At 37.7% G+C, this 14,408-nt stretch overlaps 1 protein-coding gene across 2 annotated transcripts in view; it reads left to right on the forward strand.

Moving 5' to 3' along the window:
- SYNE2 (spectrin repeat containing nuclear envelope protein 2) overlaps nucleotides 1–14,408 on the forward strand; it is a 376,350-nt gene that overhangs the window by 172,758 nt on the left and 189,184 nt on the right. For both annotated transcript variants that reach the window (XM_025391361.1, XM_025391362.1), the window contains exons 38-45: nucleotides 272–384; nucleotides 1,780–1,982; nucleotides 2,441–2,560; nucleotides 2,659–2,950; nucleotides 4,100–4,251; nucleotides 4,997–5,306; nucleotides 7,374–7,538; nucleotides 8,517–8,858. In XM_025391361.1, the coding sequence (XP_025247146.1) occupies nucleotides 272–384; nucleotides 1,780–1,982; nucleotides 2,441–2,560; nucleotides 2,659–2,950; nucleotides 4,100–4,251; nucleotides 4,997–5,306; nucleotides 7,374–7,538; nucleotides 8,517–8,858 (1,697 nt within the window). The remainder of the gene's footprint in view (nucleotides 1–271; nucleotides 385–1,779; nucleotides 1,983–2,440; nucleotides 2,561–2,658; nucleotides 2,951–4,099; nucleotides 4,252–4,996; nucleotides 5,307–7,373; nucleotides 7,539–8,516; nucleotides 8,859–14,408) is intronic.

The raw sequence follows: 14,408 nt of genomic DNA on the forward strand, positions 1-14,408 counted from the left end.
GTAGAACTGTATCTAAATAAACAGGGAGGCTGGGCGCGGTAGCTCACGCCTGTAATTCTAGCACTTTGGGAGGCTGAGGCGGGTGGATCGCTTGAGCTCAAGAGTTTGAGACCAGCCTGGGTCTGAAACCTTGGTGAAAGGTTTCAGAGTTTATTACCACTTTCACGATAATGTGTATCTATGGCATGGGAAACAAGTTTCAAAATCTCTCACTTTAACAAGATATGTGAAGTCTTCCTTGAATGAATAGAGCTTTTTTCCCCCCCTGCAGATCAATGCAAGAACTTTAATGATTGGTTCAACAACATTAAAATGAACCTTAAGGAGTGTTTTGAATCATCAGAAACAAAAAAGAGTGTGGAACAAAAGCTACAAAAACTTTCTGTAAGAGATATATGTACATTTTTTATAAAAATTTCCAATACTAAAATACTGGAGGCATAGAACTCTAATAAATAGGGAGGCTGAGTGCAGTAGCTCACACCTGTAATCCTAGCATTTCGGGAGGCTGAGGCGGGTGGATCAGTTGAGCTCAAGAGTTCGAGACCAGCCTGGGTTTTGAACCTTGGCGAAAGGTTCACTAAGTTTATGGTGAAACCTTGTCTCTACAAGAAATACAAAAATTAGCTGGGGGTGGCAGCAAGTACCTGTAGTCCCAGGTAAGAGGATTGCTTGAGCCTGGGAGGAGGAGGGTGTAGTGAGCTGAGATCATGCCACTGCACTCCAGCACTCTAGCCTGGGTGACAGAGTGAGACCCTGTCTCAAATAAAAAAGAAATAGAGTAATAAGTACTTTGACTCACTAATATTTTCACATAAAAGATAATATTCCCAAATAACTTGGCCTTTTCCCAAATATTTAAGACTATTTATTGGATATGTGTACAAATGGCTTACAGAATCTCTACTTTTACATATATTCTAAGATACTGTTTAATTTAGTGTCCACTGGTGAATTCAGTTGTGTTCAAATCATGTTTGATAAAAAATAAAGACCTAATTTGGACTTTAAAATCCCCTTTCTTGAAAGAGGAATTTTGACTTGTTTATACATCTTTTCCCCGTTATATTTCTTTTAAAAATTGCCACTGAACTTCAGTACATTTCTGGTTGGAACGTGGTGGAGGATATCCTGAAATGAAAGGCAGAGTTCATGGGGGCATATGAAAGGCCTATGGTACCCTAAAATCTTAATCACTTTGATGTTTTGAAGATAAGTTATGTTCTTAAGCTTATCAATGGCACTAAATGTTCCCTGTTTAATTCCTTGCTTTGATGTACCATTCTTTACTGATAGAATCACCTCTCTTCTCTTCTAACAATTTGAAGTCCCATCTTTTTTTTGTTTGCTTGTTTGCCTTTAATTTTCCCCATTGCATGTGCCTTAACAATTGATACCCAAACCTTGAAACATAAACATTGAGATAGAATTCTAATTTGGGCAACGTTAAATACAGAATAGTCTGTGGAGAAGTTGGACACAGCCAGGATAGGAAAATGTAACTGGTCTTGCTCCTGCTGATCATCCCAGTGGCTCTGTGTTACTTTGCTTGATATAATTCCTTGGAAGTCAGAAGTAAATGTAAATGTACATGTGCGTTCTAGAACTATTATAAATCATCTGCCATTGGAGAGAGCCACATCTCCATCACCCTTCTTTTGTATAGGATCTTAAGAAGGTGGAATGTCTGTGTACTGGTTTGGAAAAGTGTTGTGAGGGTGGCAGAGTCCACATTCAGACTTACCTGGAGATTGTAATGGACTTTTTGTCTTTCTGAAGGATTTCTTGACTCTTGAAGGAAGAAACAGTAAAATAAAGCAGGTGGACAGTGTACTGAAGCATGTGAAGAAGCATCTGCCCAAAGCACGTGTGAAGGAGCTAACCAGTTGGCTCGTGGGTCAGGAATTCGAATTAGAAAATATGGAGTCCATATGCCAGGCTCGAGCAAAGGAGCTTGAAGACTCCTTGCAGCAGTTACTGAGGTAGGAAATAAAGGTGATATCTAAATAACATGTTTTCTAACCGTATCTTTACTTGTACTCTGCCTCAGCACAGAGAGCACTGGGATATGCAGTACACACAAATTTCACACACAAAAGGCGTACTTTTCAATCCAGGTTTGGTGCTAGAAATATAAAAATTTGGGGAAAATCTTCACATTATTTAATGTAGCAAAGATTCATGGGATAGTCTGAAAAAAGTTTTCTGTATGTTTCCTGTTCTCTATGAGACATTCGTGTGGTTTTCTTTAATACTATAGAACCCCGCTATCATATAGGCTGTTATTTAGATTTTGTTATATTACAAATTAAATTCTCTCTAAATTGTAACAAACATATATTATAAAAACCTGGTTGAGTCACAACATTTGTGCCATCCTTTCTTTGGTATAAACACTTTTTGCTAATTTTGTATTTAAACGTGGGTAATGCTCTTTTAGACTCCAGGATGACCACAGAAACCTGAGTAAGTGGATGACTAATCAAGAAGAAAAATGGAAAGGAATGGAAGAATCAGGGGAGAAAACTGAGCTGTTCTGCCAAGCTTTAGCTAGAAAGAGGTATAGCTGATCTTGTATGAAATATATTACCTGGGAATATGGTTTCTTCCATGGTGTGGTTACTCCTATAAACTTTAAATGCTATTTGGAATTTACAGCGAGCAGTTTGAATCTGTGGCCCAGTTGAACAACTCTTTGAAGGAATATGGGTTTACTGAAGAAGAAGATATAATAATGGAGTCAACATGTTTGATGGATAGATACCAGACATTACTGAGACAACTAAGTGAAATCGAGGAAGAGGATAAGTTACCACCCACAGAGGACCAGAGCTTTAATGATCTTGCACATGATGTAATTCATTGGATAAAGGAGATTAAAGAGTCCCTTATGGTTTTGAATTCATCCGAAGGCAAAATGCCACTTGAGGAAAGAATCCAAAAAATCAAGGTATAACTATGGAAACTAAATTTCAGAAATCTGAGTGAACTCTAGTTTTGAAAAGATTTAGAGGAAATCTAAATGCTTCTTAATGGAAAATCAGATCACTGTGGAATGGTTGAAGAAATTCAGATCACTGAGCTTACAAAAAAGAAGGGTTGTGACGAATCTAAAATTATTTTGATGCAAATGAAAGAGAGAAAGCATGTCCTGTCTTAGAGAGAGCAGTGCCTATTGTCCATCTTCACTGAGTGCAGAAGAATTGAGATAAAGACAATGGATCAGAGCTGCTAGTGGAGGGGAGTTTGCTGGGATGTCAAAAGAACATATGTCAGTGTAGCAGAAGCATCAGCAATGTCGAGGCAGGGGAATTCTTCAGAGTGGATATGGTTCATAAAAGGTTATTAGATAGTGGGCGGGGAAAGCAAGGAAGTCTCAGGCTCCCTTGGGCTCCCTTTTTATCTAAGGGGAGATTCAATAAACAATTTTAAAAATTAAAATTTAATTATAGTAAATTTAAAAATTCAATCACTAGATAAAAATACAGGGGACAGAAGCACTTGTGCTTCAAAAGAACTCTAGGAGAATTGAAATCACATTTGTTGAAGCATTCTTAGAGGAAGAAATGGTCAAAAATCGTGAGCTCTTAAGGTTGGTGAGACTTAGTAAATAATCAGAGTCATCTGGGATTATATCCAGACGGTTTCCCAGAGAAAGTGAGAATGAGAATTAATTATGTCATGGTAGAGAAACAAGAGTTGGCATGAGGGACACTGCATTTTCCTATGGGAAGTCATAAGTCAATGCTTAGGTTATAAAAATGTCTTATCAGATTGTTATCATAACTCTCCATCCATAAATAATAGAGTGGATAGGAAGAGGTTTTGCCGGAGTTTTGGGGGCGTAAAGGAAGTATTGAAAATCTAGAGAAGGACAGGAATGCAGTCAGCTCAAACTGACAAATATTTATGGAGAACTAACTGTATATAATGTGAAGAGAGATATCTTTGTCTTTTGGGTACATATAAAAATGAAAAGATTATGTTGAAATATACACTACAGATAGAATCTCTATATGAAGCTTACAAATAAAGAGATACCATGTAGTATCTCTAAGTAATGCAAATGACATTATGAAATCTCTTTTATTTAATTCAGGAAATCATCTTGCTGAAGCCTGAAGGGGATGCCAGAATAGAGACCATCATGAAGCAGGCTGAGAGCAGCGAGGCCCCGCTGGTTCAGAAGACCCTCACTGATATCAGCAACCAGTGGGACAACACACTCCATTTAGCTAGTACCTACCTAAGGTAAAGGGCATGCCTGCACCACTTGCGTCATTTCCCATTGCCCAGTGAAGCCATAACGAGTATGTTTTGTCTGCCTCCTGGGTTTGAATATAAAGAAAGTCAGTAATGTCAGGGACATCCACAGTGTCAGAGACAGAAACCAGAACCAGACAACCTCATTATCTGCGTGGTATCACTGTAGAATAATTAATACTCTTAAATATTTATTTTAAGAAATTCTTAAATATGTGAACATTGATAAATGTTGGCTGAATCCAATGAATGTAATTCTAGTGAAAATTCTTAATTCATATCATGTCTACAATGGTACATTTTAATATTTAGAAAGGTGAATTTTATGTTTTGTCTGAAGAGCCAATCAGATCTTAATTTTAAGCTATAGAAAGCATAAACTAGTTAGTTGGTTAATATACTGAATGTTTATTTTACTTTGTGAAGAAGTAAAATATGGGAAAATATAATTAATAGAAACTGTTGGGACTTGTTTGAAATCTAAATTATTAAATATTCTCTGGTCAAATTATGTAACAGAAAACAATTATTTTTTAGTAATACTCCAATACTTTCTGTCTTGGTTTCTGAGCTAAACAGTGTTATTTAGAATGTTATAATATCAAGAGTGTCTGGAAACAGTGTATATTAGTGTTATTTTAATGTTTATTAAGATGTATGTTACATAATATGCGAAATGCTAGTCCATTTTGCTAAATATCATTTCATTTATAAAATATTTTGTGAAATTTAGCCATCAAGAAAAGCTTCTACTAGAAGGAGAGAAATATTTACAAAGTAAGGAAGATCTGAGATTAATGCTCATAGAACTAAAGAAGAAACAGGAAGCAGGTTTTGCTCTACAACATGGTCTGCAGGAGAAGAAAGCTCAGTTAAAGATTTATAAGAAATTCCTCAAGAAAGCACAAGATTTGACATCCTTGCTAAAGGAGTTAAAATCTCAAGGAAATTACCTCTTGGAGTGCACTAAAAATCCCAGCTTCAGTGAAGAGCCTTGGCTGGAAATAAAGCATCTACATGAAAGTCTTCTTCAACAACTGCAGGTGAGGTGGTCAAAATAATGCTTTAAATGATTGTTCTAATTACACATAAGTATGCAAGACATATGTGGAACTTTCTGTTGTTGTTCATTTTGTTTTATTTTATTTTATTTTATTTTTTGAGACAGGGTCTCTCTCTTTGCCCAGACTGGAATGCAGTGGCATGATCTCAGCTCACTGCAGCATCAACCTTTGTGGACTCAGGTGATCCTCCTGCCTCAGCCTCCCGAGTAGTTGGGACTACAGGCATGCACCGCTACACCTGGCTCATTTTTGTATTTTTTTAGAGATGGGGTTTTGCCATTTTGCCCAGGCTGGTCTTGAAATCTTTGGCCTCCCAAAGTGCTGGGACTACAGATGTGAGCCACACCTGGCCTGTTGTTCTCTTGGTAAACTGAGAGCTTTCTAATTTAATTGATTTTGTTTATTTATTTTTTTGTTTGTTTTTAGAGACAGTGTCTTGCTCTTTCACCCAAGCTAGAGTACAGTGTTGCAATCATAGTTCACTGCAGCCTCGAACTCCTAGGCTCAAGCGATCCTCCCACATCAGCCTACCTAGTAGCTAGGACTACAGGCATGCGCCAGCACACCCAGCTAATTTTTTTATTTTTGTAGTAATGGGGTCTCGCTTTGTTGCCCAAGCTGGTCTAGACCTCCTGGCCTCATATAATCCTCCTGCCTCAGCCTCTGGAATAGCTCGGATTACCTGCATGAGCCACCGCGCCCAGCTCCTAATTTATCATTTTTAGATGAAAATCCTAACTCTCAAGGATGGAGGAATAAATCCAGCTCATTTTGCTATTGTATTCTTTGATGATGATATTATATTCTCTCATCAAAATTCCCCTCTTTAGGGGTAGAATGGGTTAAGATTTTTCAGGCATCTCTATGAAGGTAACAGTGTCAGTATTATCCATCCATCCGTCATCTATTGTTAGTAGTTTATGTCAGTTATCTTATATCCACCTTCTTATCAGTGCCCCTCCCTCAGCTCTTCCTGTCTGATCTTCAGTAAAATAATTACAAGGTAGGCTGGGCGCGGTGGCTCACGCCTGTAATTCCAGCACTTTGGGAGGCCGAGGCAGGTGGATCACGAGGTCAGGAGATCGAGACCATCCTGGCCAACATGGTGAAACCCTGTCTCTACTAAAAATACAAAAATTTACTGGGCATGGTGGCGGGTGCCTGTAGTCCCAGCTACTCGGGAGGCTGAGGCAGGAGAATCACTTGAACCCAGGAGGTGGAGGTTGCAGTGAGCCAAGATTATACTGCTGCACTCCAGCCTGGTGACAGAGCAAGACTCTGTCTCAAAAAATAATAGTAATAATAATTACGAGGTAAAATGTCAGCTTGCCCTGAGGGAGTATATTCTTTTAATAGAACTGTTTATAATTTTTCATACACTGAAAGCCAGATGCCATGTAAAGATTGCCTGGGTAAGAAATCCTGCTTGTCCAGATAGCAAAAGTTGGGCAGGGGTTAAGATAGACCTGTTCTTCTGTAAATTGTTTAGTAGTTGCTGCTTTTTGATCAGCTGTGGTCATTGTATTTTCCTATCCCAGGGAGAGAAACTAAAGGTAGTTTTACTTTTGAGTTAGGATTACATTTTCCTAACACACAAGTTTGGAGTTTGATTTTTAAGACATGAATCTGAGGTTAGTTTGATCTCATATGGCCTCATTTCCAAGTGTGGAAATTGGTAGTTGGTTTTATTGCAAAGGATAATTAAGGAAGCTACTTTATCATGAATGTTTAGGATTTAATGATATAATTTGTAGGTATTTCATTTTATAAACATCTTGACAAATAAATTGTCTTCATGAAGGGGAAATGAAGGCAAAGAAGTATGGAAAAAACAAATTGTTTTCAATAAGAGTCATTTTTGGCCGGGGGGAGATGGAGACTTTGCATGAAATATCTCAAACTCTAAAATCATAACTCTAATTTATAGCCCTATTCCTGTTTCAAGATGAAACTTGTAAACAGCTATTTATTAGTCATTTAATTATGTTGTGAGTGAAAAAAATCAGAGAGAAATAGTTTGTAAATTGTCTGTGGCTTTATTTTTAGGATTCTGTGCAAAACTTGGAAGGTCACGTTCGAGAACATGATTCATACCAGGTTTGCGTCACAGACCTGAATACTACATTGGACAATTTCTCCAAGGAATTTGTCAGTTTTTCTGATAAGCCTGTGAATCAAATAGCGGTTGAGGAAAAATTGCAGAAACTGCAGGTACTAAACAGTGTCTAGACATGATAGACATTTAAAAAAAAAATCAATGTTAATTACAACGTAATTAATCAGTGTCCTCTGTCAGAAATTCCACTAGTATTCCGATGACTCTTAGGTAATTAAAGCTCTGACCAGTCATAATAAATGAGGATGTCTTTCTTTAGTGGACAAATCCATTTATAATTTGAATTGACCCTCACTTGGTGGGCCCTCAGAGACAGTTTTACCCACTAGACTGTAGGACCTTGAAAGGCCTGTATGTTACTCCTTTATGTAACTTCAAAATCTATCCTAGTACTTGGCTGTTAGTTGGATGAATGAATGATTGAGTGAATGCTTCTTGTGTAGCCCATTAGGATAACTACGACTGATAAATTGTACATCGTTCACCTGGACTTATTCTAGTTCAAAGTAGCTGCTGCAGTACATCAAATTCCTTTTGAGTCTAGAGTTTTAAAATTAGTCATATTTGTTTACGCATTTATTAAATATTGATTTTCTGCTATATTTAAGATAGTACACTAGATTAATTTCTCATCAACACAAAGTTTTGCTCTGAGTTTTAAATATTAGCATTAGATTCATGTGGGTACATTCTAAATGATTATTCTTTTTAATACTTTTCACATAATAGGTACCTATTATTCAGTGTTTTGATTGTATGACAAAGACGTATCTTGAACAAAACATATGTATTCAAGGAATATCTATTGATTGCCTCCTGTGTTAAGAACCGTGCTGTGAAATTTTTCTAAATTACTTGTTGCAAACATTTTAGTATCTTAAAATACCTATTTGAGAATTTGATCCAAGATGCAACATGGGTTTACATTTTGCTCAAGTTTCTTCTGTGTGATACAAGTTGTTAAGTTTTTAAATATTTCCACTGGTGAAGCAAGAGTACTCTGTGATTTACAAAAGTCAATTAACTTTTGTGGCAATTGAATGGAGATATAACAATCTTTTCTCCACTCATAGGAACTAGAGAATAGACTCAGTTTACAAGATGGCACATTAAAGAAGATTTTAGCTTTAGCAAAATCCGTCAAGCAAAATACATCTTCAGTGGGGCAGAAGATTATTAAAGATGATATAAAATCACTTAAGTGTAAACAAAAAGATTTGGAAAACAGACTTGAATCTGCTAAGCAGGAGATGGAATGTTGTCTCAATAGCATTCTCAAATCAAAACGCTCAACAGAGAAGAAAGAAAAGTTTACTCTGCCAGGCAGAGAGAAGCAGGCCACTTCTGATGTGCAGGAGTCTACTCAGGAATCAGCTGCAGTGGAAAAGTTGGAGGAAGACTGGGAAATAAACAAGGTAAGTGCTTGTGATTGCACTTTCAAGACAGTGAGTCTGAGAATGAAGAGGTATTTGGCTCTGAAAAGAGGGTCGTGAATCAAGCATTCTGATTTCATAATTAAATCCTCAATGTCCTGGCTATTTATGAAGCCTACTTGTAAAAAGAGCTCTTAGAAAATTGTCCAGGATTTCAGTGGTGAAATATTGCTGTTCAGTCTGTTAAAATGTCAGTCATCAATTTAGGTTTGTTATTCTCTCTGATAGGTAATCAGATGCCGTTTCTTGGGTCAAGAGCCCAAAGGCAAATTAGAAAAGGCGAAAGAAAAGAAAATGTGCATTACCTATTTTCTCAGGAAAAAAATCCAAAATCCCAATTTTTGGGGGGTTGATTTCATAATGAAATCAGAGACTGTTGGAAAGGATAGTTTCTTATCTTTTTCTTCTTGTGTTAACCCTCTGTTGTTAGATCACTTAGTGTGAGGATAGCAACATTTAGGCTCCTAGTTTTCCCTGGGGAGAAGAAAGAAGAATGTGTTCTTGTTTTCACTGTAAACAATCACATGGATACATTTCTTGTGGCTCCTAAAGTGCTTTTTCATAGGTTACAGATTGAAATGGGAATCGCACAAAGAGAGATCCAGTAAACTATATTTGAGAGGATCTCTCTGGCACGCAGCTTCTCACAGTCAGGGTCCAGTGGGACAATAGTGAAGGTTAGAACATTCAGGTATGAGTTCCCATCAGGTTTTTAGGGAGTACGTAATCAACATGAATAAAGAGAACATGCACTTTTGTTGTCTCCCTAGAACAGAAATGCATGGAAGATTAAAGGAACCAGGCAGGATTTTCTAAAAATACGTAAAACAATGTGAAATGCCTATGGAGCGTCTCTCTGTGAGGAAAGTTTTTTAAACAAAGCCCACAGTGTTAGATATTGCTAAGGAAATGTGTCAGGCCGGGCATGGTGGCTCACATCTGTAATCCTAGCACTTTGAGAGGCCTTGGAAGATCCCTTGAGACCAGGCTGGGCAACATAGCAAGACCACTGTCTACCAAAAAATAATAATATTAATAACCGGGCATGATAGTGCACGTCTGTTAGCCCAGCTCCTTGGGAGGCTGAGATGGGGGATCACTTGAGCCTAGGAATTTGAGGTTACAGAGAGCTGTGATTGTGCCACTGTACTCCACCCTCGGCGACAGAGTGAGACCCTATCTCTAATCTTTTTTTTTTTTTTTGAGACGGACTTTCACTCTTTTTGCCCCGACTGAAGTGCAATGGCGTGATCTTGGCTTACCGCAACCTCTGCCTCCCGGGTTCAAGCGATTCTCCCGCCTCAGCCTCCCGAGTAGCTGGGATTATAGGCATGCTCTACTACGCCTGGCTAATTTTGTATTTTTAGTAGAAGACGGGGTTTCTCTAAGTCTTTTAAAAAGGAAATATGTCTTAGAGGATTAAGAGATCAGTGAGTGATGTTCTTGATGTTGTATGTGTGAAAGAAACTTTTAAAACAGTATTTAAATAGCAGTAGATAGGCAAGAGTTAGTGGCTCACACCAGTAATCTCAGCATTTTGGTGGGCTGAAGTGGGAATATCACTTGAGCCCCGGAGTTTGAGATCAGTCTGGGCAACATAGGGAGATCCCATCTCTACAAAAAATTTAAAAATTAGCTGGGCATGGTGGCTTGCACCTGTGTTCCCAATTATTTGAGAGGCTGAGGTGGGAGGATTGCATGAGCCCCAAAGGTTGAGGTTGCAGTGAGCCATGATTGTGTCACTGTACTTCAGCCTGGGCAACAGAGCAACACCCTGACTCTAAATAAATAAAATGATAAAGTCAAAAAGGAAGGAAAAATACCTGAGTGCTTTCTATGAGATAGGTTGTACAAGAGGGCACAGTCCCAACACATGAGCTTGCTAAAGGGAGTTACTTGCCTAACAACTTTTAAACTAACTTCCCAGATCCATTTTGACTGTGAACCCTCAAAACTCAATAGAAAATCATAATCTAAAAATAAGAATTGTTTTTGGCTGGGTGCAGTGGCTCACAGCCGTAATCTCAGCAGTTGGGGAGGCCGAGGTGGATAGATTGCTTGAGCCCAGGAGTTCAAGACCAGCCTGGGCAACATGGTAAAACCCAGTCTCTACAAAGAAAAATACAAAAGTTAGCCAGAGGTGGGTGGCACATGCCTATAGTCCCAGCTACTTGGGAGGTTGAGGTGGGAGAATTGCTTGAGCCCAGGAGGTTGAGACTGTAGTGAGCCGAGATTGTGCCACTGCACTCAAGCCTGGGTGACAGAGCAAGACCCTGTCTCAAAAAAAAAAAAAAAAAAAAAAAAAAAAGCTTTTACTTAATCTTGGATGATAAGAGTTGTTGATAGTTTATGATACAAATTTAAGGGTTATTGATAGTTTATGATACTTCATTTAAATGTTTTTTTCAAGGCAAATGGAGGAATTGAAGTCCTCAAATAATTTTCATAAGTCTGGATACAGATAACTAGTTTTTATTCTCTAGTAACCTTTTGTTTCTTTATTCTTTTGTAACATGGCTATTTTTCTGTATCTGCGTGACTTATTTTCTCTGAGTACTGGCTGTATTTACTTGTATGTAATATTAGAGTATGTAATATTATATAACATTAGTCTATTAAGGTCAAGAGCAGTTTTAAGGTTGAACAGCAACTAGCAAAAGAGATCAGATTTATGCTTAGATGAATAAAGTACATGTATAATGTGACAAATGACATAACTGTGTTAAGGACTTAAGCTGGATTCTCAATATGATGAATACATAGGACACATAAAGGCACAGTTTACTGAATTATAAATTTGATATAAAATCATTGTGATAGTGAAAATAAGCACTTTAGTCATTAAAAACATTACTTGAGACCTGTTTTGTGCTAGTCATTCTGCTGGAACATGAGGATATAGTTGTCACAGCTTAAAATCTAACACTAATTAAATAGCTAATTAATACTCACTTCACATGCCTTTTTGAAATCCAGAGAGGCTTTTATCAGATTATTTTGAATAGACTCCAGAAGAATTTTTAGCAAGTTTTTATTTCTTTTATTGTTTCTTTAATAAATGTCATTAATCTTAGAGTTTTGTTGAAAATGTGATGGCAATTTCCAAAAATTGCCATCATAGCATGTATATATTTGAATCCATTGCCAAGAATTTCATTTCAGATGAAATGCAGGTGATTTTGTAGATCTGGACCTTTGGTTGACCTTTTCTTTAATACTGGAAATGTTCAGGCAGACCTAGAAACAAAAGAAGTTGCAAAATTCAGTATGACAGGTATTTGTGCTTATGATTCAATACCATACTGCATATTTTTATAGATGCGTATTTCTGAATTTTTACATATGAGTAGGCAGGAGTACCTTCCGTCTCCTCTTTCCTATGTAGATTAAGTGAAGCAACAGATTAAGATATGGTAAAAAGTGAAGACTGTCACATCTCTTAGGATTTTATGTTCCCATAAAGGGAAATGATAAAGAGGAAAAACAGGGAAACTCATACATTCCTATATTTTTTTTTTCTAAAAAATCATAATGCAACATTACAGCTTATCTGGTATCGAATGATCTTTCTTGCCCCATCCTTCCAAAATAGCAACCTACATGACATAATTGCTTTTTAAAAACTGAAAACCTTTTGTCTGTAATTACTTCTTTGATTTCCTTATCATTGGCATAATTGTTAGCATTTCTGAGTTGATTTTGTTCTTTTCAGAAGTTTCTGAACATTTCTAATTTGATGTTTAAGAAGGCATTTGTAGATAAATCTTGGAAAGTAGATGATCACACATGCAGGCAAAATGTGCAAAGCTCTACCTGTGGGTGAGTGAGCTGGAACAAAGCCTGGAGTCAGAACTTGAATGAGAAGGAAACTGCTTACTGGAGGGTTTTCAATCCTGGGGTGAATTATGTCTATTTCTGATGTTGTTTATCCTGTTAACTCGGTAGAAAAAAAAGTTGTAACAGAGCACATAGTTGGGCCATGTGTCAACTACAGTGTCCTACTTTGCCCTTTCTGGCCAGTATGTAAATCTTGCATCTTACTGCAGAGGTATTTTCACAATCCAAAATTTATTCCTTAATGGGATAAACAACTTACATTGTGCGTGTTTGTTTGTTTGTTTCCATGTATAATAAACAACATGCATTTGAGAACATGCTCCAAAGTTGTAAAATCTCAGGCTAAAAAGACCTTAGAAATTGTCTAACCTAACCCTTGTATTTCAGGTGAGGGAATTGAAGTCCAGCAGAGCTAAGACTAGAACCTAGGCATCCTTTATTTATTTTTTATGAATTTTAGAAACAGGGTCTGGCTCTGTCACCCAGGCTGGAGTGTAGTGATAGTGCAGTCATAGCTCACTGCAGCCTTGAGTTCCTAACCCTAAGCCATCCTCCTGCCTTAGCTTCCTGAGTAGCTAGGACTCCAGGCATGTACCACAATGCCCAGCTAATTTTTGTATTTTTTTTTTTTGTAGAGACCCAGTTTTACTATGTTGCCCAGAGTGGTCTTGAAGGCATCCTATCTATCTTCAGTCTGATGCTCAGAACTTTACTATTTCATTTTACAAAATGTGTTATATGAGTGGAAAATTCAGATCCAAAAAAGTTTGAGGAATGTAGGGTTAAACAAATTCAAATAGGTTTTCTTTACTGTGTGACCTTTTAAAGCCTTTAATAGGCTAATGTGCTGACTGACCTCAGGGGACTCTATTTAGAGTTCTCATGGATACCTTGTCCCATTTGAATACAAATCCCGGCATTTGTTTCAAACTTTCTTTTTCCTCTTTTTCTTCTTTAACTTAAAAAAAAAATCAACTCCCCTATTCTAAGAATGTTTTCAACTTTCTCCACTCTTTCAGCCCAGCCAAACCCTGTTCTATCATTCTTTTTTGTTTTTTGTTTGTTTGTTTGTTTTTTTGGAGAAAGGGTCTCCCTCTGTCGCCCAGGCTGGAGTGCAGTGGCGCCATCTTGGCTCACTGCAACCTCTGCCTCCTGGACTCAAACGATCCTCCCCACCTGCCTCCTAAGTCGCTGGGATCACAGGTGTGTACCACCACACCAGCTAATTTTGTATTTTTGGTAGAGACGGGGTTTCGCCATGTTGCCCAGGCAGGTCTCAAACTCCTGGGCTAAGGCAATCCTCCCTTCCACCTTGGCCTCCCAAAGCGCTGGGATTACGGGCATGAACCACCACCCCTGGCCACCCTGTTTGTATCATTCTTGACAGATGTCTGGTCAACAACTGCTACATTGACAGACCCTCAGTTTCTTTCCATTTTACTCTATAACCCACACATTTAAAAAAAAATTTTTTTATTTTTTTTCCCAGTCACCTGCAGGCCAAAGACAAATATACTATTTAAATTGGAAATGGATGACTGAGTAAAATTCTTATTCTGGTTTAAATTTTCTGGTTTCAATTCTTCTGTACATCTGCTCAGTTTAAATTCATTGAATGAGGCAGTGAATAGCATCCCCACATAGACATGGTCTCTGTTCTCATAGAGCTTCTAATCTAGATGGGGGATACACATT

This window comes from Theropithecus gelada, chromosome 7b (assembly GCF_003255815.1).
Source record: "Theropithecus gelada isolate Dixy chromosome 7b, Tgel_1.0, whole genome shotgun sequence".
Lineage (NCBI taxonomy): Eukaryota > Metazoa > Chordata > Mammalia > Primates > Cercopithecidae > Theropithecus > Theropithecus gelada.